At 36.1% G+C, this 22,420-nt stretch overlaps 4 protein-coding genes and 1 long non-coding RNA gene across 11 annotated transcripts in view; 2 read left to right on the plus strand and 3 right to left on the minus strand.

Annotated features, from left to right (window-relative positions):
- Positions 1 to 4,286, minus strand: part of LOC103510517 — an 8,679-nt gene extending 4,393 nt beyond the window's left edge. The window contains exons 1-7 of one of the 3 annotated variants that reach the window (XM_017444715.2): positions 4,245 to 4,286; positions 3,733 to 3,807; positions 3,300 to 3,403; positions 2,806 to 3,017; positions 2,153 to 2,257; positions 1,746 to 1,828; positions 853 to 983 (exon numbers count right to left, since the gene is read on the minus strand). In XM_017444715.2, coding sequence (XP_017300204.1) covers positions 853 to 983; positions 1,746 to 1,828; positions 2,153 to 2,257; positions 2,806 to 3,017; positions 3,300 to 3,403; positions 3,733 to 3,741 — 644 coding nt within the window. In that variant the 5' untranslated portion in view covers positions 3,742 to 3,807; positions 4,245 to 4,286. Of the gene's footprint in view, positions 1 to 852; positions 984 to 1,745; positions 1,829 to 2,152; positions 2,258 to 2,499; positions 2,571 to 2,805; positions 3,018 to 3,299; positions 3,404 to 3,732; positions 4,039 to 4,244 lie in introns of those variants that run through there. The other 2 variants (XM_008475192.3, XM_008475199.3) reach the window with 2 other exon arrangements.
- A 70-nt stretch (positions 4,287 to 4,356) lies between these two features.
- On the plus strand, positions 4,357 to 6,296 carry LOC103510532 (mitochondrial import receptor subunit TOM20 homolog B). 2 transcript variants are annotated; one of them, XM_017444728.2, is made up of 4 exons: positions 4,357 to 4,497; positions 4,836 to 4,978; positions 5,327 to 5,598; positions 6,145 to 6,296. In XM_017444728.2, exons 2-4 carry the CDS (start codon positions 4,840 to 4,842, stop codon positions 6,190 to 6,192), a joined length of 459 nt encoding a protein of 152 aa, XP_017300217.1. In that variant the 5' UTR covers positions 4,357 to 4,497; positions 4,836 to 4,839; the 3' UTR covers positions 6,193 to 6,296. The 2 variants fall into 2 exon arrangements, with proteins under 2 accessions (XP_017300217.1, XP_008473439.1); XM_008475217.3 differs by lacking the exons at positions 4,357 to 4,497; positions 6,145 to 6,296 and adding an exon at positions 5,908 to 6,057 and having other exon boundaries at positions 4,809 to 4,978.
- LOC113468068 lies at positions 4,406 to 4,814 on the minus strand. The gene is made up of 2 exons (XR_003391933.1): positions 4,722 to 4,814; positions 4,406 to 4,509 (listed from the first exon to the last, which is right to left on the minus strand). It is a non-coding gene; the product is annotated as an uncharacterized LOC113468068 (long non-coding RNA).
- A 1,668-nt stretch (positions 6,297 to 7,964) lies between the features above and the next one.
- On the minus strand, positions 7,965 to 18,987 carry LOC103510582 (porphobilinogen deaminase). 3 transcript variants are annotated; one of them, XM_008475277.3, is made up of 7 exons: positions 18,891 to 18,987; positions 18,329 to 18,512; positions 18,077 to 18,162; positions 10,205 to 10,386; positions 9,110 to 9,453; positions 8,576 to 8,782; positions 7,965 to 8,305 (listed from the first exon to the last, which is right to left on the minus strand). In XM_008475277.3, exons 1-6 carry the CDS (start codon positions 18,970 to 18,972, stop codon positions 8,608 to 8,610), a joined length of 1,053 nt encoding a protein of 350 aa, XP_008473499.2. In that variant the 5' UTR covers positions 18,973 to 18,987; the 3' UTR covers positions 7,965 to 8,305; positions 8,576 to 8,607. The 3 variants fall into 3 exon arrangements, with proteins under 3 accessions (XP_008473499.2, XP_008473492.1, XP_008473457.1); XM_008475270.3 differs by lacking the exon at positions 18,891 to 18,987 and adding an exon at positions 18,708 to 18,779; XM_008475235.3 differs by lacking the exons at positions 7,965 to 8,305; positions 8,576 to 8,782; positions 9,110 to 9,453; positions 10,205 to 10,386; positions 18,891 to 18,987 and adding an exon at positions 13,267 to 15,753 and having other exon boundaries at positions 18,329 to 18,379.
- LOC103510565 (ribosomal RNA small subunit methyltransferase NEP1) lies at positions 11,864 to 22,395 on the plus strand. Of its 2 annotated transcripts, none has more exons than XM_026824740.1 (6): positions 11,864 to 12,036; positions 12,151 to 12,281; positions 20,772 to 20,924; positions 21,149 to 21,239; positions 21,502 to 21,710; positions 22,178 to 22,395. In XM_026824740.1, exons 1-6 carry the CDS (start codon positions 12,033 to 12,035, stop codon positions 22,289 to 22,291), a joined length of 702 nt encoding a protein of 233 aa, XP_026680541.1. In that variant the 5' UTR covers positions 11,864 to 12,032; the 3' UTR covers positions 22,292 to 22,395. The 2 variants fall into 2 exon arrangements, with proteins under 2 accessions (XP_026680541.1, XP_008473477.1); XM_008475255.3 differs by having other exon boundaries at positions 11,864 to 12,028; positions 12,143 to 12,281.
- Positions 22,396 to 22,420: the final 25 nt, after the last annotated feature.

Genomic DNA, 22,420 nt, shown 5'->3' on the forward strand with positions numbered 1-22,420 from the left:
AATGGTTGAGATTTCCATCCATATGCCGATCTATCATACAATATAAACTAAGTTAAAAAAATGTTTCCTCAAAGAATAGATTAGACACCTTAATCGAAGATTCTATTACCTTAAAATTGGTTATACAAATGTTATATAAACGTTACCACATCCATAAAATGTTTTATCTAATGAAGAATTGATACAATTTTACAACAATTTCCTGATACAAATGTTTTCTCCAATTTTATTTTTTTTTTTTTTTTCAGCGAAAAAAAATAGAACATTTTTTTACAAGAGAAAATGAAAGTCACCAAGTCTGTCTCCGGGGTACCAGAAAGACTAAGAATTACAACAACACAAGAAAAGGTAAGGCGGGGAAATAAAAAAAAAAAAAAAAAAAATACCAAATACCTAAGCCCTTGTTTAGACTGCGGGAGTAAAGGGACTTTTCAGTCTCATTCTGAGTGTATAAGCAGGGTATATTCTATTCTATTCTACCTGACAAGGGCTTAAATAGCAACTTTGGCCGGCTTTTCTAAAATTTCAATTACTTTTTGAGCTTTTCTAAAATTATGGCCTTAAATAGCGGCCGAACCGTACATTCCTCGAGACTCTGCCCGGGGATACTTTGTTTGGTTTATCCAAATTATAAAACTAAATGTAATTGTTACCTGACAAGGGCTTAAATAGCGACTTTGGCCGGCTTTTCTAAAATTTCAATTACTTTTTGAGCTTTTCTAAAATTATGGCCCTAAATAGCGGCCGAACCGTACATTCCTCGAGACTCTGCCCGGGGATACTTTGTTTGGTTTATCCAAATTATAAAACTAAATGTAATTGTTGGGATACCTATATGCGAGTGATTATTACCTCTGTACAAGCGTCCTAAACGTGGTTACAGCTCCCTTAGCATAAGTACGCCTCCTGTTACATCCTGGTGATACAAATGCCATCATGCTTTTGATTGGATTACTACTGAAATCTTTGAGTACTGATTTTAACTGGAAAGCAGACACAAGTAGGGTATTTAGGGCCGAATGCACAGTCATACCTTAATGATTAGGGATTCCTCTTAGTGCTTTCCTAAAATTCATATGCATAGTGGATCCTAAACGTCCTCCTAGTTTTACATTTTAATTTCAATACACTGATGTGCAGAATAAATCTTTGAGTACTGATTTTAACTGGAAAGCAGACACAAGTAGGGTATTTAGGGCCGAATGCACAGTCGTACCTTAATGATTAGGGATTCCTTTTAGTGCATTCCTAAAATTCATATGCATAGTGGATCCTAAACGTCCTCCTAGTTTTACATTTTAATTTCAATACACTGATGTGCAGAAAATTTGGAACAGATTGACTTTGAAATGGCTGTAATAAGAGTATTCAATAAAAATGAAAACTATCTTATTTTTTTTTTTATTATTCCAGTGTATATCATATACAAAGCAACCAAAAATCAATTGAAACTGGTGTGTGCTCATCAGGTGTCAGGTCTACCTGATAGTGAATTCCAGTGTATATCATATACAAAGCAACCAAAAATCAATTGAAACTGGTGTGTGCTCATCAGGTGTCAGGTCTACCTGATAGTGATAGCCTCAAATGAATTTTTAAGCATTTCTATTGAAATCAGCGTGTTTCGAACTTCCTTTATCAGCGAAGAAAAAAAAAATCAGGTCTACCTGATAGTGAGTGGCTGGCCCAAGATTCACACTCACATCAAACCTATGAGTTGTATAGTTACAGTTTAGTGAGCTTACCTTTGTACTATTAAAACATACTTTGAGCTGATAAATTGAAACATCAACTGACTTGCTGTAAAGCCCATGACTAACAACACCACCTGAAAATACACAGGTAAATGAAATTCACCTAACATTTCCAAAGAGTCCAATTTCTAAAGCCTTACTTCTATTTCTCAAGGTAGGGGTTGTATAAGAGTACTATCTAAGGTTGGTTTAACTTAGCTTTCATTAAGGGACCAAACATAGCCAAGATCTAATTGTCTTTGTTGAAGTACTTACAAGTGACAAGGGATTGCATGAAATAAAAGTCAAACGCTAGTCCACACATGCCAATAGCAACTGGAGGCAAGTATCGTCCAGACATAACCCTGAAGTTCTGGTAGTCTGAAATCAAATGAAGAAATCTTTGTTGAAGTACTTACAAGTGACAAGGGATTGCATGAAATAAAAGTCAAATGCTAGTCCACACATGCCAATAGCAACTGGAGGCAAGTATCGTCCAGACATAACCCTGAAGTTCTGGTAGTCTGAAATCAAATGAAGAATAAAATTTACCCTTTTTTAGAGCAAAATTGTATTTTCTGGGAGCATCATCATAAAAAAAATTCTTATAATAATACTCTTGAGTGGAAGGTAACCACTAGGCAAGGTTAATGCCTTAGGCATTCTCTACCACCTAACCCTTAGAGCTCCATTATTATGTGGTCAAATTCTCAAATAAATGAGGATAAAATTCCTGGACAAAAAATTCTCAAGGTGATTTCTTTACCTTTCACAGTTAATAAATGAGGGTTGATGAGTTTTTTACACTTGCATAAATCTTTGAGCACCATTTTTAAATGAAGAATAAAATTTACCCTTTTTTAGAGCAAAATTGTATTTTCTGGGAGCATCATCATAAAAAAAGATTCTTATAATAATAATACTCTTGAGTGGAAGGTAACCACTAGGCAAGGTTAATGCCTTAGGCATTCTCTACCACCAAACCCTTAGAGCTCCATTATTATGTGGTCAAATTCTCAAATAAATGAGGATAAAATTCCTGGACAAAAAAATCTCAAGGTGATTTCTTTACCTTTCACAGTTAATAAATGAGGGTTGATGAGTTTTTTACACTTGCATAAATCTTTGAGCACCATTTTTTGACAGAATAACATTGAAAATTGTTCAGGTACCAATTTGACACATGAGAGATTAAAGGGCTGGCGGAGGCTGTTTCTGTAGTAGAATGTGGATTGAAAATACTGTCGACTGTCCAGGATATTTGTCACTAACCGTTTCCATTCTCTGTAAGATGAGAAACATATTGCAAATCAATATAAGTACAGTGTCTTAGTGAATCTGAATTCTGTGTCTAATTGATTGCTCAATGGAAATTATAAATTAATAAAACAATTATTACTGGACAAACAAAGCAAGTTATAAAGTAACATAGAGTATGCTCAGTTGGATTTTAGCCTCCATTAGGCCTTTCAAAGTCCTCTAGAGGTTGCTTTTCCAAGTGAGGCTACAATTCCCTGGACCATTAGTATTCTCTTACTAAAATGCCTTTAAGTGGTAGCTACTTACTTTGAGACTAGTTGGACCTTTTTCAATTCATCATTGGTAAGATAACTCAGAATAGTCTTTAGAATGCCACACTGGTATGTCAAATATTCTCCAGCAAAAGAGCCCTAGAAAAACAACATCAAAAGTTACAATTAGTGGCACATATACGAGCCCTGTAGCATGGGGACCCTAGGTATCCCCCCCCCTTTCTATAGCATCCACCCCTGTCAATCCATTATTGAACCAGGTGACTTTGATACAATGGACTCAAAATATTGTGATTGCCAAAAGTTACAATTAGTGGCACATATACGAGCCCTGTAGCATGGGGACCCTAGGTATTCCCCCCCCCTTTCTATAGCATCCACCCCTGTCAATCCATTATTGAACCAGGTGACTTTGATACAATGGACTCAAAATATTGTGATTGAATGCAGGTTAAAGGTATACTTACAAAAGACATTTTTCCAGATATTCTCTTTGTATGGATAGAAATCAATTTCACACAGACATTCTTGGTTGAGGTTCTCTGGAATGAAAAGAGGCTGTGATTACCTTATCAGTGAAATCAAATAGTAAGTAGGTAATAGAGAAACCTGTGAACTTTGATGATTTTCTATAGAATCAAACCGAGACTGTTGTTTAGGAAGCTAGGAGATTATTAATTTCAGTTTCAAGTGATTGGTGATATAAGAATGACTGTTAGGATGTGGACACTTATCAAGAAAACCAAAATTTTCAATACATTTTCATCTTATCACTTATCAGTAGCACTAGCAGAGCATTCAGAGCAAATAACAAAAAAATAATAATAATAATAATAAATAAATAAAAAAACTGAGACTGTTGTTTAGGAAGCTAGGAACCTAGGTGATTATTAATTTCAGTTTCAAGTGATTGGTGATATAAGAATGCTTAAGACTGTTAGGATGTGGACACTTAAAAGGAAAACAAAATTTTCAATACTTTTTCATCTTATCACTTATCAGTCGCACTAGCAGAGCATTCAGACTTCAGAGCAAATAACAAAAAATAATAATAATAATAATAATAATAAATAAATAAAAAATAACGTTTTGATTTTGATTTTGAACTTCAGGAAAATCAGAGGAAAGTTTTGGTGGTTCTTCTTGGGTTCTTCCTTTTGTTGGTTTGGTGATTGGTGTGGGTACTTTGGACCTTGTGGACTTTGGAGTGGAAGAATAGGGCCCTCAGGAAGGTTAGAATTTACCTGTTCTACCCTTGATGATCGATGTGAAGCTTGCGCTTTTTCATTTTTCGGACCTTGTTTTGATTTTGAACTTCAGGAAAATCAGAGGAAAGTTTTGGTGGTTGTGGTTCTTCTTGGGTTCTTCCTTCTTCCTTTTGTTGGTTTGGTGATTGGTGTGGGTACTTTGGACTTTGGAGTGGAAGAATAGGGCCCTCAGGAAGGTTAGAATTTACCTGTTCTACCCTTGATCTTTGACTTTGCATCTTCTACTTTACCATTTAGGATCTGTCTGGCCCCAAGTATTGTCATCTGCTCTTCTCACACACATTTTCTTCTATTTTCACAAGGCTAATGTCTCCCATGGAACTAATATCAGGAAACAAAGTAGTCACTGCTGTTGCTGTAGGAGCAGCTGTTGTGGTTGGCTATTGCCTTTATTTTGACAAGAAGAGAAGAAGTGACCCATTATTCAAGGAAAAGCTCAAGGAGAGTAAGTATATTATTCATTCATTTTCCTATTATTTTGGTAGGTACCCTATTGGGAGGGTGTTCTGTCATTTTAATTATATAAGGGGGTAAGCAGGCTCAGTAGGTAGGTACTATTCAGAATTTGAAGAAAGTGTGAGTGTGTTCTCTTGTATTGAACAAACTGTCCATTCTTTTGGTACCCTATTGGGAGGGTGTTCTGTCATTTTAATTATATCAATTGTATAAGGGGGTAAGCAGGCTCAGTAGGTAGGTACTATTCAGAATTTGAAGAAAGTGTGAGTGTGTTCTCTTGTATTGAACAAACTGTCTTTATCTTCTAATGGTTTCATTTTTCTTGATTATTTTTCAGGAAGGAGGAAAAACCGTGAACTACTTCAACAGAAAAATAAGCGTGGTATTCCTGACTTGAAAGATCACTCAGCTGTCCAGCAATATTTCCTTCAAGAAATCCAATTGGGTGAAACACTATTGGCTGCAGGTGACCTGGACAATGGTGTTGAACATTTGGCCAATGCACTGACAGTGTGCGGACAGCCCAATCAACTATTAGGAGTTCTACAGCAGACATTACCACCAAATGTTTTCAATGCTCTCATTGAAAAACTGCCACCTGCAGGCATTGTAAGTTTATTATTGTTATATTACAGTTTCTTCCCCTCATTTCTGAATGTTGATGATCACAAAGCACACATTCTACAACTGTCATGAGGAGCCAAAAGGCATGGCCATATTATCCTAAAGTGTATAAAGAAATGAACATCTCTGGTTTAAGTATATAGAAAAGGCTGATTATCTATAGAATTATTCTTCAGACATACTAATTATCCCTTTTTGTCTGTTACAGAGAATAGTTGGAGAGCCCAGCACTGTTGAAGAGCTTGGATTAGAGTAACTTCAGGCATACTAATTATCCCTTTTTGTCTGTTACAGAGAATAGTTGGAGAGCCCAGCACTGTTGAAGAGCTTGGATTAGAGTAAATATCTTCATTATTTCCATTTCCAAATTTCAACACCTGTTAGAAACTTCTCCCTGAAAGAGATTTAGATTTTTTCTAAATAATCAATGTTATGTTCCTGGCAATATGGTATGAAATTACCTTTAAAAAGGCTGATTATCTATAGAATTGTTCTTCAGACATACTAATTATCCCTTTTTGTCTGTTACAGAGAATAGTTGGAGAGCCCAGCACTGTTGAAGAGCTTGGATTAGAGTAAATGATCTTCATTATTTCCATTTCCAAATGTCAACACACGTTAGAAACTTCTCCCTGAAAGAGATTTAGATTTTTTCTAAATAATCAATGTTATGTTCCTGGCAATATGGTATGAAATGGATCTTCATTATTTCCATTTCCAAATTTCAACACACGTTAGAAACTTCTCCCTGAAAGAGATTTAGATTTTTTCTAAATAATCAATGTTATGTTCCTGGCAATATGGTATGAAATTACCTTTAAGTTCTGAAATAACTTATCAAAGTTTGGATGTAACCAAAGATGTAAGACTCTATCCAATTTTCATGTATAGTAAAAATGCTGACTTTCCCTTTAGTGAATTTGATATGTAAAATTATCAAAAATATTAACCTCAAGCGTGAGTTGAAACCAAATGCCTCAAGAGAATTTCTCATAGTGAGATAGGTATTGAAAAAAGGTATCCTTTCACACAAGAGATAGGTTTGAATTTCATATGAATCAACTTTACTGAGTAAAGTTGAATATCATGGTGTTGATTTTTTTTCTTTTTCTTTCAAATGGGTTAGTAGATATGTATTTTTTGTGTGGCAAATATTAATTATTTCAAAACCTTGAAATTTTATTGCTTGCTCACTGTAAAACATTTCAAATCACCTATCACATTATCATGGTATAACCTATTAGGTATTAATAGATTTTTGTGAATTTTGTTTTAGTTAAGTTTGAATCCCACAGTAAAACCATTGTGATTCACTACAGTTTTCATAGATTTATTCCATAGATAGATCATTAGAATATCCCAATAGTTTAGTACCTTTCCCTCATTTGGTTTAACTCTTCTTTCTTTCCAGCTTTTCTCCCAATCACTTTTCATTTTTACAAACCTCAGGTATTCATCCTGGATTTTTTAAGACAGGACATTTGCAATGCGCACGTCACTTGGGAATGAGTTTAGCTCATGAACTAATGGATCGCGGAGCAATCAAGATCATGAGTACGGCTAAACAAACAATCAATCCCAAGCCCTAGGATAAAGGAACACTCAAGAGGAGTACTGCTAAATTGTCAATCAATTTAAACCCTGAAGCCAAAGGAGTAGGTACTCAAGAATGAGTGTTGCTAAACCATCAACCAATTAAAACTTTCAGGACAAAGGGCCAGAAGATAAGTTATTTAATATTATTGTGGGGGTAGGATTTTAGGTGTTCGAAATGGTAAAGGAGGAAATCAATCTTTGGCAAACTTTTTTTAGACTAGTACTTTTGTGCATTAGTACTTACGTACAAGTGACGTTATAAATTCGATCTACGTTAAACCTCTAGTAAACAAGCACCAAGACAGTCCAACATTGCTGGTGACAAAAGGCTGGAAAAATAAGCTTTGTTTACCAGACAACAGAGAGAACAAAGGCTGTATGTAATTTTACTTAAAGCTCATACGCTTTCCAAAACTCAGCAGATTAGCATTCCATGTTATATATATTTTAGAAAGTCATGGAAATAAACCATAGTATACAAGAGAATCTCATTTTCCCCTAAGAATTCATAGTAATACATACCTACATCCATATAATTTCAATGGATTTGCCTGCCTCGGTGGTGTAGTGGTCAAGGCGCTCGCCTGGTAAACAAACAGGAGGGTGTGGGTTCAATCCCAGCCGAGGTATGGAATTTTATCCTCAATATAATTTGACCACAATAATAGTAGTAGCCTACTGCTGGAGTAACTATGGTGCCTAATGTTTGCCCAAATAAAAATGAGCTTTAAGTAAAATTACATACAGCCTTTGTTCTCTCTGTTGTCTGGTAAACAAGGCTTATTTTTCCAGCCTTTTGTCACCAGCAATGTTGGACTGTCTTGGTGCTTGTTTACTAGAGGTTTAACGTAGATCGAATTTATAACGTCACTTGTATGTAAGTACTAATGCACAAAAGTACTAGTCTAAAAAAAGTTTGCCAAAGATTGATTTCCTCCTCTACCATTTCGAACACCTAAAATCCTACCCCCACAATAATATTAAATAACTTATCTTCTGGCCCTTTGTCCTGAAAGTTTTAATTGGTTGATGGTTTAGCAACACTCATTCTTGAGTACCTACTCCTTTGGCTTCAGGGTTTAAATTGATTGACAATTTAGCAGTACTCTAACACCTAAAATCCTACCCCCACAATAATATTAAATAACTTATCTTCTGGCCCTTTGTCCTGAAAGTTTGAATTGGTTATTGCCAAAGATTGATTTCCTCCTCTACCATTTCTAACACCTAAAATCCTACCCCCCACAATAATATTAAATAACTTATCTTCTGGCCCTTTGTCCTGAAAGTTTGAATTGGTTGTTTAGCAACACTCAATTCTTGAGTACCTACTCCTTTGGCTTCAGGGTTTAAATTGATTGACAATTTAGCAGTACTCCTCTTGAGTGTTCCTTTATCCTAGGGCTTGGGATTGATTGTTTGTTTAGCCGTACTCATGATCTTGATTGCTCCGCGATCCATTAGTTCATGAGCTAAACTCATTCCCAAGTGACGTGCGCATTGCAAATGTCCTGTCTTAAAAAATCCAGGATGAATACCAAAGTAAGTAGACGCGTCATGATGAACGGATTTCCTAAAAGAAGAAAATAGAGGTGATAAAAAATGGTTTGGACGTCATTGTATAACTGCCAAAAGTTTTAGGGACAGGAGTTTTACCGTCGATTCGGCAACAACAAACCCGCCTCTTCACCTTAACCTCACCCAGCCTGAGAGCTGAGACGGATGAAAAACTAGCAGCACAGGATTGCCCATCCGAATCCCTACCACGTGCAACGTTGTGAACCAGACTAGTGAGCTTGGAGGGTAGCACGCCTGCCTTGTAAGCGCCAGGTCGCAGGTTCGATTTCCGCCCCGGGCAGAAAAAACAGTGTTGTTTTTGTTGACGAAAATGAAATCTTACCTGGCGGGTTCTCCACTCCCTACTTCCTGTCCCCCGTCCACCTCATTCTCCTCCCCGTCCAAGCTTCTCTCCATGGCGTCCTGTAGCGTCTCTCTCCCGTCCAAACTCCACACAGCGCCCGTCATGCTTAGGCTGCCCGGTTTATATTCCGAAAACACCGCCACTGGCGCAGAACATCCGCCGCCTAGCGTGTTCAGGAACGCCCGCTCTGCTATAATTCGTAGCACGGTAGCCTGATGATGCAGGGGCTCCAGGAGCGAGAGGATGAAGTGGTCGTTGTCCCGACATTCGACGGCAAGGGCTCCTTGACCGACGGCGTACATCATGCTCGTCGGCTCCAAATACTGAATCCAATAAAAAGTAGAAGAATCAGACAAAGACAATAGTACTTACTTTCCAAGACATGGTACCCCTCTCACACTGTGAGATTCTCACAGTGTAGTAAGGATTGGGCACTGTTGGACGCCCAGAAATGAGAAGGTAAAAAAAAAACACCACCGTTTTCATTTCCCAGCAATGGAACAAAATTACTACGTCTGTTTTGTGTTTCCGAACATCCGTAGTACTCATCATCCGTTAGAAAGACATATGGTACCCCTCTCACACTGTGAGATTCTCACAGTATAGTAAGGATTGGGCACTGTTGGACGCCCAGAAATGAGAAGGTAAAAAAAACACACCACTGTTTTCATTTCCCAGCAATGGAACAAAATTACTACGTCTGTTTTGTGTTTCCGAACATCCGTAGTACTCATCCCTCATCAGATGGGCGAGAAGAGATAAATTTTCCAGCTGCGTGCATCCTAAGCCTATTTCCATTAAGGACTGGCTTCTCACTCCGCAGTTAATCCTCTCAAAATAATTAAATTGATCCCAAGGGCAAGGTAAACCTAGCTTAGCTAGACCCTTGACAAATGGAGTGTGCCTGAAGCCATGCGAGGAAAACAAGGGCAGAGGACTATGTTTGTCTGCTCGAATAAAAATTAAAATGAGGGAAGACAGGTCATTACCTCACTGATCCTATCCTTCCACTTCATTCTAACGATACCGGCCCTGCTCGAATAAAAATTAAAATGAGGGAAGACAGGTCATTACCTCACTGATCCTATCCTTCCACTTCATTCTAACGATACCGGCCACCGCAAGTATAATACCATCAAACACATTGCCCTCATCTAACTTCTTCAGTCGTGTGTTTAGGTTGCCACGAATGTTTTCCACTTTCAACTGAGGATAGTTCCGGGCCAGCTGTGCAGATCGTCGTAAAGAACTGGTACCTGTGAACGAAAAACAGTTCACAGTAGATGTAAATAATAAAATTGAAGTAATACGAAAGCAATTCCTTCCTACTAGGTGTCGCTTTCCTTCCTACTAGGAACCGCTTTCGTATTACTTCAAGTTCCTAGGTAAAATCTTTTTTTTTTTAAATAATAATGAAAATATCCCACAGCACAAAACATGGAAAGCTTTTAGTTTTTTTTTTAAAGAGGTTTGACGGAGGGAACTGTAACTGCTAAGGTCTTATCCTCCCGAAATCGCGCGTGCTGCTTGCTTTGTCCAGCACCACTCAGGCTGGGTGAGGTTAATGTGAGGAGGTGGGTAGCTTGTCAAATGGAGGCTAAAATCCCGAGTAAACAAACATTATGTACAATTTTCATATTTTTCCTGCTACAAATTCAGTAGCATATGAGTCCTTGCATACCACGAATTTTACAACTACTCTTGTGCGTGCTGCTTGCTTTGTCCAGCCCCACTCAGGCTGGGTGAGGTTAATGTGAGGAGGTGGGTAGCTTGTCAAATGGAGGCTAAAATCCCGAGTAAACGAACATTATGTACAATTTTCATATTTTTCCTGCTACAAATTCAGTAGCATATGAGTCCTTGCATACCACGAATTTTACAACTACTCTTGTATGAAAGCAATCTTTTCCATGATTATGAATTGGTATTATTTTGATTTTGAATACATGTCTGAAGAGGAAGATGGTGATTGATGGCCAAAGAACACTGTCTTGTCATAAAGAAATATGTTACAGTTCGATTTTACAGCTGTTAAAATATTAGGTAGGTAATATGGAGTCACTGTTTACTGGTACATAATAAAAACTAAACACAACAAAATTTGACACCTCGTGCTCTCTCTCTTTCTTATATAAATTTATCTAATAAGGACAGGGATTAATCAAGTGTCTTATGTAAGACCTTAAATAAGGGTAGGATCAGCCACAAGGGGGAAAAACATAGTTCAATATAGTCCAATTTTAACGAACTTTAAAAGATTTAAACTTCAAAGGGGGGATTAATAATGTATCAATCAATCACACACGTAATAGGGCATATGAATGGCATGAGTGCATTGTAAAAATTGTCCACAATTTTACCACTTTGTCCAATATTCCAACTTTCGATTTCCACGCGACAGCAGGCGAAGCGAAGAGCAAAACAAAAAAATCTTGCGCATAGTTATGCGCATTGTTGATGTTCACGAATTCTACGGAAAGGTGTTTTCACACGATCATTTTTTTTCATTCTGGGCCGGGCTAGGTCTGACATCTATGGGTCTGACATATCTATGGGTCTGACCTGATAGAAACGATTTGACAACACTGTAAGCACGTGTTTTTTATTTTTATTTATTTTTTTAATACAGGTAACAGGAACAGGTAAAGTGTAAAAATGTATAGTGGTTGAAATTTGGGTCTTTTGGAAAAATAAAATGTTTTATATTTGTTTGTCCTTTTCAAAAAAATCTCTGTTACGTGGTTGAGATTTGGGTCTTTTGGAAAAATAAAATGTTTTATATTTGTTTGTCCTTTTCAAAAAAATCTCTGTTTTAAGGCTTAAAAAAGACATTGGAAAGGGGACGAGACAGTGAAGGAAAGTACCTAATCAAGAATAACCAAAAACAGAAAGAGCAACATAAATGGGTATCTCTGTTACTCTGTTTTAAGGCTTAAAAAAAGACATTGGAAAGGGGACGAGACAGTGAAGGAAAGTACCTAATCAAGAATAACCAAAAACAGAAAGAGCAACATAAATGGGTAAGAAAAGAAAAGCCTTGCAAGACGGAGAATTTGATCCTGCCCCTAAGCATTTGGTTGTTTCCCACTTGAAAGATCAAGAGAAACGGTTGATAATCATCTTGGAAAAAGCACAGCTCGAGTCTGTTAAGGTAAGTTCAAATCAAGTCTTGATAACTATAGTGTTTCAGTGAATAATAATAGTGCTTATTTATACTGCTCGCATAGGACTGAAAAGTCTCTTTACTCCAGCAGTAGGCTACTACTATTATTGTGGTCAACTACAAGGCAGACGCAACTAAGCTAACTAGGCTAGCAGATACAAAGCTCTAGAATCCAGTCTAGTTAGCTTTGAGGGTAGCGTGTCTGCCTTTTCCCGCCCGGGCCGGATTTAATCCTAAAAACACATAAGGTTTGTTTTCCTATCCTGTCTTCCTTCTCTCCTCGCTTTCGGGACGATAAGACCTTGTCAGTTACAGCTCCCTTACCTCCATCAAACTTCTAAAAAAAAAAAGAAAAAAAAAATATTCAATAGAAGAAAATCTACGTAGAAAATGTCCAAATTCACTCACTTATCTTTCACCTAGTTTTAACTCTATTAAAATCAAAACAAGGCCTTGCAAAAACTCAACACATGATATACCTACCTCTTCTTCATTCGAAGTCATTTTCGAGTGTTTCGCAAGCATATACTCGCACTCCAAAACTCTTAAGCCACTTTCACTAGATCAGTAGGTAGTAGGTACCTACTTGTGTTAATTCCTGCCTTTGACCTTTGAATCATGTGAGAAACTATTGCCTTTGAACTTTTAATAAATACCGAGCAGCAACAACTTATTGGTTGGTTGGGGTTTACTGTTCATAGAGCAAGCATGTTACATGAGGTATTGTTGAGTAAAAAGGTAATAGAACACACATGCACGACCCAAATAAAAAACACTTGTAAAAAAAAAAAATAAATAAGAACGAAAAACTTTTCTATTAGCTCGTACATAGTCCCGCTATCCCGTTACATTAATAGTACATTACAAACCGGAAGCAACTACCACCAGAAGCAACTGCCTGAGTAGCAAAGTACTTGAGAAGAGAGAGATAATAAAAGTAACTCGGAAGCTTGAAAAAATAAAACAATCGACGTGAAGTAGATATATTATATTTATATGCAAGACATTTTACAGTAATGTTTTTAGGAAAGTTTTTACAATATACGAATATAAAAATCAAATAAATTACAACTAAAGTACAAAATTAGGTTACATAGAAAATCATAGAAAAATGCTATACATATTTACAACTATAAATATGTACCATTGTACCTACCTACAATAGAATATATTATAGGTAGATAATAAATATGAATACAATATACAATGACATTCCTGAAGTTTTACTTTACTAGAAAAAGTAGCCTTAAAGAGAACCCTAAAAAAACTTCGTTTTGGAAAATATTGTAATACGAGAACGGGAAAGTAGAAAACTAAATGGAATTGAAAAAGATCATTTCTAAAAATAAAAAAAAGCACAGTAGATCACATTCAAACAGTGGAATAACCTACAGGTTAAAAATTGTTAGTTTTCATAGATGTACAAGTCACCTAAATGTCAAATACAATTATTTATTCAATCAATAAATAATCTTTATCAAAGAAATCAAACATTATCACTTGTACATATTTTTCTTGATGTGCAATAACAAGAGTTAGGTATATAATAAGATCTAAAATCTTGACCCTGAAAAATATGAAGTATGTATGGAAATAATGTAATGTAACAGAAAGTAAAATCTCAACATCACGAATTTACTGTGTTGAAGACAAGTGTTTACTTGTAGTCTCGTCCTAAATCCCATGGATTCATGGTAGAAAAACTTGTAAATATAATGGTGTTAACTTCTAGCAGGCAGGTAAATACTCTACGTCTCTAGTTTGTAAAGTTGTACAGACAGCACAAGAAGTACAATTAATTTATATACAAAATGAATATGAAATGTTTGTCACCCATGTAGAAGATTCGGTACAGGCAAAGTTCTCTGTTCTATAAACCTCTGGATGTAATCAGATTTGAAATCAAAATCCCTCCTATGAGAAGAATCAATACGAGTACAACATATACAATTACAACATGGACTAGATCTCATAGCAATAATCTCTTGGGCACTAGGTCGCTTGGTAGGGTCTTTATCAATCATGAGTTTAATTAGGGTATGCAAATCATCAGATACATTGGACAGCTTTTCAATGTTTCCATCTCGAATGTGATGCCACATAGGACCATTCTTAGGTAGTGGTGTCACCCCGGATGCCTCATAGAGAGTCAGCCCCAACGCGAAAATATCAACTTTGGAGAGATTGTCAAAATTATTGTTGAGTAATTCTTTAGGCAGATAGCGACAGTCTCCTTCTTCCACTTCAAAATCATTATCTGCTATTACATGACCAAAGTCTCCCAACTTGTAATGTAGTTTCTCTGTGTTCATGGGTTCGTTGAGCTCACCTTGTGCCTTTACAATAAGAATATTGGCAGGTTTAATATCCATATGTATCATACGCATTTCATGCATACACCGCAGTCCTTCACTGACTTGGAATAAAAGTTGTTTGAGTGCCATCTCAGTGAATGTACATCTCTCTTGTATTATATTCTCTAGATTGCCTCCATTACAATATTCTAACTGTAGATACAAAACACCTTGGTCAGACCAGGATGAGAAATAGTTAACAATATGAGGAACACGAGATAGCAATGCATGAGCATGAATCTCTTTCTTGAAGATTTTCTCTTGTGCTGTATTTGCTACAGGTCGCTTGGTTCTCTTCACAGCGTAGGTCATTCCATCCATATACTTCAAACATTTGAATACTTCTCCAAAGTCCCCTGAGCCTAGAAGCTCTTCTTCTAGGAACTCCAAGGCATAGCGACTATGATCTATGGATGTAGAACTTATAGATTTGATATCAAACACAGGATGATGATCATCCCCACTATCTTCATCTGCAGCACGACATGTTGTAGTTGGGGATTTGGTATCTACATTATCAAAACTCCTTAGTAACTGCCTCTGTCTCTTTATATGGTACTGACGCTTGGCAGATTCTATACACATGCCCTCAGGTGAAAATATATTGGAGATCAGGACCTTTGAGGAATCCCTTGACGTGTGAAGATGTGAATTATTTATGAACAAGGAACTTTTAAAACTTTTTGGCGTTGGAGGGAAATCTCCCAAAGAAGGTTTCATGTGATACCTAGTGAAGGAAGAATGGGACTTAGCTATGGGTGTTGAGTTGGACTGAGGGGGCGTCATACGACCATTCTTGTCTTCATCATCACAGAACATCATTACATTGATACTAGGTTTATTCACCTGACTCCACGACTCACTGTCTTGTTTCTCTGGAGAATCAAATACCAACTTTTTCGTGGGTTTCATAAGGTGACTGTGTCCTGGATCAGGAGATTGAGGGTGTTGTGGCTGCATCATCATTTCCTCATCGCATGAAGAGTTGTTATCTGACTCTGACATGATCAGGGTTCGTTTAGCCCGAACTCTCTTGATAGGAGACGGGATACTCCTACTACTCAGGTCTCTCAAGCGATGACTCATTTTGGACTGTGGCTAGGACACTGAAATGAATAACATGGACCAAAACATTTAACACAACCTACGGAGAGAACTCAAGCCATCATCTTTTAGAAGAGAAATACAAGCTCAACATTCTTAATGTCATATAACAAGTTTTAATTATTATTAAAGTACAATATTGTTATCATTATGATAAGTAAGGGTCAAGATTTCAAGAGGGTCTTAATTTTTTGATCTTTGTAAAGTCAGCTTGTCAAAAATAATCGTGATGTAAGATACAGTGGAAATGTTTTGTTTACATAGTGTTAAAGTTTATTTAGCTTTAAGCTCAAAAACAAAATAGGTTGTTTCTTTTTGTCAGCTGTGATAGCACGTTGAAAGCAACAGTAAGATAAATAACGTTGTGCGTGGTTGGTATCCGGATGAGCGACCATCAGGGTAATTGCGTGCTGCTACCAAGAAGAGTATTGAATATTGGGATTTTTGTTATGAATATGGGGTATCATGGGGAAGCACAAAATTTCCCCGTTATTCCTCCCAAGGTCAAAACCAGATATGACCATTTGTCAAACATTCCGATAATGCAAAGTAATGTTTTCACTTACTGCACTTTTCCTTGAGCCAACATTAATTTTATTTTTATCAGACATATCAACCAGTAGTTCTGATAATGCAAAGTAATGTTTTCACTTACCGCACTTTTCCTTGAGCCAACATTAATTTTATTTTTATCAGACATATCAACCAGTAGTTCCCATAAAGCGTCGGCTAGAGCATTTCCAATTAAGAGGTCAATGGGTCAATAGAATGGTTCAATCGAAAAACACTTGAGTATTGTTGGGTTCAAATCTAGAATACAATGAAGTTCTGTCACAGTAAGTAGAAAATTTTGGCACTTGGTGTTGGTATATTTGAGAACTTAGAGAAAATGTATTCATATTCTCCAGTTCTTCTTCTTGACAGCATACATTTAATATGATTTAAAGTAAATTAATAACAATTTTCACTTTAATACAAAAACAAAAATTGATTCCGAAGACTAAAAACTAAAAAAAAAAAAAACCACTTTGTCCAATATTCCAACTTTCGATTTCCACGCGACAGCGACAGCAGGCGAAGCGAAGAGCAAAACAAAAAAATCTTGCGCATAGTTATGCGCATTGTTGATGTTCACGAATTCTACGGAAAGGTCGTAGTACAATTTTAACGAACTCAGCTTTGACTTTAAAAGATTTAAACTTCAAAGGGGGGGGATTAATAATGTATCAATCAATCACACACGTAATAGGGCATATGAATGGCATGAGTGCATTGTAAAAATTGTCCACAATTTTATGTTTTCCATGCAGCCCCAATGAGCGGAAAAAGTAGTGAATACTTAATTAGATACTACTGGATCAACAATTAAAATTAAAAATCAATAGGCAAGTAAACACTAATTGAAAATTACCAATCGAAATTATGTGAAGGTAAAATGCAGTAGACAATAAAATTTAGTTCCCAATAGAAATCATTTTATAATTCTACCAATAAAAAATACCATTTCTTTTTTCTTACTTAATTTATTAATAATGAAATACAAATAAAACATGTTGTACATAATTTGTCTCAAATTAAAGTAAATCTGTCTAAATCATTTTATAATTCTAACAATAAAAAATACTATTTCTTTTTTCTTACTTAATTTATTAATAATGAAATACAAATAAAACATGTTGTACATAATTTGTCTCAAATTAAAGTAAATCTGTCATATCTCTCCTTTCAAGATAATGAAAATTCTAATAATAATACTTTCTACCTCTTACACAATTTATAAATTATAAAATAATAATTAAAACTTGTTGTACATAATTAGTCTCAAGTCAAAGTAAATCTTTTATTTCTCTCTTCTCAAGATGATGACTTAAAAGAATAGTTAGTAAGTTGTTTTATCTAGTATATAAAAATCTAATCAAAAACATTGAAAGGCTTCCTTTTGGTAGATGCAATTGGTATCTCTTAATTTGTGGTTCAGGGATTTACAATACTATTGATCCAAAATGTAATTGTTATTTTTAGGGACCAAAACCCTTGATTTTACAAGCAATTTATTATAAAATGCGAAATGTAATTGTTATTTTTAGGGACCAAAACCCTTGATTTTACAAGCAATTTATTATAAAATGCCAAATCACCAAAAGCTTGGAGGCTACTATCAAACATGCAACCACCTCACAGGTATTAGTAATGGAAATGTTAGTTTGTCAATGAAACCAGCAACCACCAAATTAAATAATTTTAAATGTCCAAATATTTTATCCTTAGTGAGGGACTTCAGAACCCTCTTTAACCCCCCCCCCACATTAATACTTGGGTACTTACCTATAACACTACCAGAAGGAAGAGTAGCTAGTGTTTTCCCACTCCACTTCTTATTCAAAATGAGGGCGTCTCTTGGATCCTCACGCCTGAAATTATTCATAGAGAAAAGTCATCTTAATAATAATAATAATAAACAATTTTTTCCAAGATAATATTAGTCAGACATATTGAAAGATAAGGTGAAGTAATACCTACAGACCCATGCACCTACCCACTTTCAGAGATCAAGAAAAAAATATTTCAAAAACTTACTCTAATATAGCACCTAGTGAAAGTCCTGAAGGTAACTCAGTAGGCAAATCTTTCAGTGAATGTACAATAAAGTCAACACTTTGGTTTTCCAATGCAATTTCCAGTTCTTTGGTGAACAAACTTTTTTCTCCTATTTTGGGGAGAGCTTTATCCAGTATATTGTCACCAGTTGTATTCATAGACACTGAAAATTGATATAGTAATAAGAATTAGAATTTGGCTTGTCACTAAATAGAGGGTAAAACGTAAAACCCCTATCATTAAAAAACCTTGGCAGTTAAGTGTGCTTTGACAGTAAATCTTTTTTTTTTTTTCTTTCAAATAACAGAGAATGGTAGGCATATTAAAAAAAAAGTATTTAATATGAAAATATGCTCACCTATTTCAAAAGTTAAATGGTTATGAACTTCCTTGAGTTTATCTATTACATGGTTAGTCTGGAGTCATTAAAAAACCTTGGCAGTTAAGTGTGCTTTGACAGTAAATCTTTTTTTTTTCTTTCAAATAACAGAGAATGGTAGGCATATTAAAAAAAATGTATTTAATATGAAAATATGCTCACCTATTTCAAAAGTTAAATGGTTATGAACTTCCTTGAGTTTATCTATTACATGGTTAGTCTGGATTAAAGCAAGCTGAAACATATTAATAAAATGGACATTAGTTAGGTACTTTTAAAGAATTGGGATTCCAAAGTAAGATCAAAGGGAAGGTACAATTCTTTTGATCTTACCAAAATTCTCATTTTTTGTCTCATTTTAGGTGACTTACACTGTGGACCTCATAACAACATTTAGGACACTCCCAGAGCATTTTCCCAGTTTTCAAGATATTCCAAGATGTGGAATCAAGAATAAATACCGGTAATCATGCAGAAGTCACATCCGTGGAAAAGAAAAGCTCCTTTTTGTATTTAACCTAACCCTATAATAACACTAGGTGACTTACACTGTGGACCTCATAACAACATTTAGGACACTCCCAGAGCATTTTCCCAGTTTTCAAGATATTCCAAGATGTGGAATTAAGAATAAATACCGGTAATCATGCAGAAGTCACGTCCGTGGAAAAGAAAAGCTCCTTTTTGTATTTAACCTAACCCTATAATAACACTAAGCACTGCTCTAATTGTGAAAACTCCTTCTTGCATTTAACCTAACCCTATAATAACACTGGTCACTGCTTGTTTGTGCCAGTTCCTTTGGTAGCAATATTCCACGGACGTGACTTCTGCACAAGTACCTAAATACCAAGAAGAGTATTGAATATTGGGGTTTTTGTTATGAAAATGGGGTATCATGGGGAAGCACAAATTTTCTCCGTTATTCCTCCCAAGGTCAAAACCAGATATGACCATTTGTCAAACATTCCGATAATGATTACCGGTATTTATTCTTAATTCCACATCTTGGAATATTGAAGAGTATTGAATATTGGGGTTTTTGTTATGAATATGGGGTATCATGGGGAAGCACAAATTTTCTCCGTTATTCCTCCCAAGGTCAAAACCAGATATGACCATTTGTCAAACATTCCGATAAGAGCACAGCTCGAGTCTGTTAAGGTAAGTTCAAATCAAGTCTTGATAACTATAGTGTTTCAGTGAATAATAATTGTGCTTATTTATACTGCTCGCATAGGACTGAAAAGTCCCTTTACTCCAGCAGTAGGCTACTACTATTATTGTGGTCAAGATTTATACTGCTCGCATAGGACTGAAAAGTCCCTTTACTCCAGCAGTAGGCTACTACTATTATTGTGGTCAAATTCTCATATATTGAGGATAAAATTCCATACCTCGGCTGGATTGAACCCACGCCCTCCTGTTTACCAGGCGAGCGCCTTGACCACTATACCACCGAGGCAGGTTTGGGTATGGTTTACCACGCCCTCCTGTTTACCAGGCGAGCGCCTTGACCACTACACCACCGAGGCAGGTATAGAAGTATAACTATAGGTACATTGCCCTCCTGTTTACCAGGCGAGTGCCTTGACCACTACACCACCGAGGCATTGAACTGTGTAAAATGTAAATCATATGAAAAACGGCCCATGTAGACCCCCCAATGGCATAATTGAGTCCAAAATCCAATTATCTACATGTTAAACATTTTTGCTAAATTTAATCAAAGTAGGACAAGCCATTTGAGAGATATGGTGAAATTTATAAACTTAAGCCCATCACTTACACTCAGACCATTTGATAAACATGGCCGTCTCAACCTTTTTCCACTACACATGTTGAGAAGGTTTGACAGACATAGGTCTGTGAGACTGTAGTCTGTCAGATGGTCTGAGCATGAGTGGTGGACATTACAAAGTAAGTAAAAGTTGAATATTGGTAGGAAAAGATGCTATTTAGGTATGTAGACTGGTATGAAATACTGTCAGTAGCTTAATTTAGTAACAGGTTGCTCAGAATTATTTTATTTTTAATTTCCAGACCAAAAATGCATTTGAATTGCTCAACTGTGATGATCATGGATACCTTCTTAAGAAAGATGGCAGAGAACCAGGCTCATGTCGACCTGACATAGTACATCAATGCTTGCTTATGCTAATGGACAGTCCTCTGAATAGGGCAGGATTACTTCAGGTAAAACATTGCTAGTTCTAGTTTTATTTTATCCAAAAGGTGCTTTAACTCTAGCTACGGATAGTAGTAGGTCGTTTGTGCCTGTTCTAGTTTTAATGGCAAAAATATTAAAGACCTTGATTAATTTTTTATCAGTTGGTTCAATATTTAATGTAGGTACATACTTACCTAACTCTATAGATCTATGCCTAAACCCCATTATAATGTTATTGTTTTGCTCTTAGGTCTACATACATACTGAAAAAAATGTTCTGATTGAAGTCAATCCTCAGACAAGGATCCCAAGGACATTCAAGAGATTTGCAGGACTAATGGGTAAGTGTACCTACCTACTACTGATAAATACAAAGAATACTCAGGTTTTTTTTCTCTGTAATGTTCAAAGCCAATAGGGAGTGCAAGGGGGGGTGTGTTCTTGAAATGGGTGCTGGTCACTGATATTACCTACCTGGGCAAATTAAAAAAAAAAAAAAATCCTACCAAAATACTTAAAAAGGTTGCAATTTATGTGTGAATCAGCTGTTTTCATAATAATAAAAAGTGAAAATTAAACTTATATTCCACTTTTTTGTTATAGTGCAATTGTTACACAAGTTCAGTGTAAGAGCATCAGACAGCAATATTAAACTACTGAAAGTCATCAAGAATCCCATCACTCAGCATCTACCTGTGGGAGTGAGGAAAATAGGAACCTCATTCTCTTCAAGCAAGCTAACCAAACCAGCTGATCTAGTTCCGGCAGACGAACCCATTGTTATTGTCATTGGGGCTATGGCTCATGGGCAGGTAGGTACTATATTACTTGTTGATTAGCAGTCTGCACATGGTTTTTACTGTGAGAGTATTGTTGGTGATGAGATAGAACAACACAAAATGTACACTTTTTTATATATCAAATCACAAGAAGTCTTGCATTAAAATTACCATTATTCTGACATTTTTGATGGTGCATTGGCACATTCCATGGTACCTTCATTGGGGAAAATAAGGAATATGCTGATTCTGACATTTTTGATGGTGCATTGGCACATTCCATGGTACCTTCATTGGGGAAAATAAGGAATATGCTGATCATGACATTTTTGATGGTGCATTGGCACATTCCATGGTACCTTCATTGGGGAAAATAAGGAATATGCTGATAAGATTGTTGTGAGGAACAATTTAATTTACTAAGCTCATATTATACCCTTTTTCTCGTACTAGAAACGTATGTCCATGTTTCTGATTGTTTATGTCCCTCTGTGTTTCAGGTGGATACAGACTACACAGAAGGAAATATCTCCATCAGTAACTTCCCACTCTCAGCTGCATTGACCTGTACTAAACTGTGTTCAGCCTTTGAAGAAGCTTGGGGAGTAACGTGATTGATCTAAGGTACACATGATTCCTTTCTTGAGACCCATTCTATGATATCCTTCTCACTTCACAACTCTTGAGGCCTTGGGAGAAAAAATGATCCTCACGACAAGAAAAATTATGGAGTGTGAAATACA

This window comes from Diaphorina citri, unplaced genomic scaffold (genome assembly GCF_000475195.1).
Source record: "Diaphorina citri unplaced genomic scaffold, Diaci psyllid genome assembly version 1.1 scaffold27, whole genome shotgun sequence".
Classification (NCBI taxonomy): Eukaryota; Metazoa; Arthropoda; class Insecta; order Hemiptera; family Psyllidae; genus Diaphorina; species Diaphorina citri.

Excerpts from the sequence above, each read along its gene's own strand:
- LOC103510532 (XM_017444728.2), top strand. The coding sequence starts at position 4,840 with ATGTCTCCCATGGAACTAATATCAGGAAACAAAGTAGTCACTGCTGTT. Across the intron at positions 4,979-5,326 it reads CAAGGAAAAGCTCAAGGAGA|GAAGGAGGAAAAACCGTGAA; the intron begins GTAAGTATATTA and ends ATTATTTTTCAG. Across the intron at positions 5,599-6,144 it reads AACTGCCACCTGCAGGCATT|AGAATAGTTGGAGAGCCCAG; the intron begins GTAAGTTTATTA and ends TGTCTGTTACAG.
- LOC103510565 (XM_026824740.1), top strand. Across the intron at positions 12,282-20,771 it reads CACAGCTCGAGTCTGTTAAG|ACCAAAAATGCATTTGAATT; the intron begins GTAAGTTCAAAT and ends TTTAATTTCCAG. Across the intron at positions 20,925-21,148 it reads ATAGGGCAGGATTACTTCAG|GTCTACATACATACTGAAAA; the intron begins GTAAAACATTGC and ends TTTTGCTCTTAG.
- LOC103510582 (XM_008475235.3), bottom strand. The coding sequence starts at position 15,733 with ATGAGTCATCGCTTGAGAGACCTGAGTAGTAGGAGTATCCCGTCTCCT.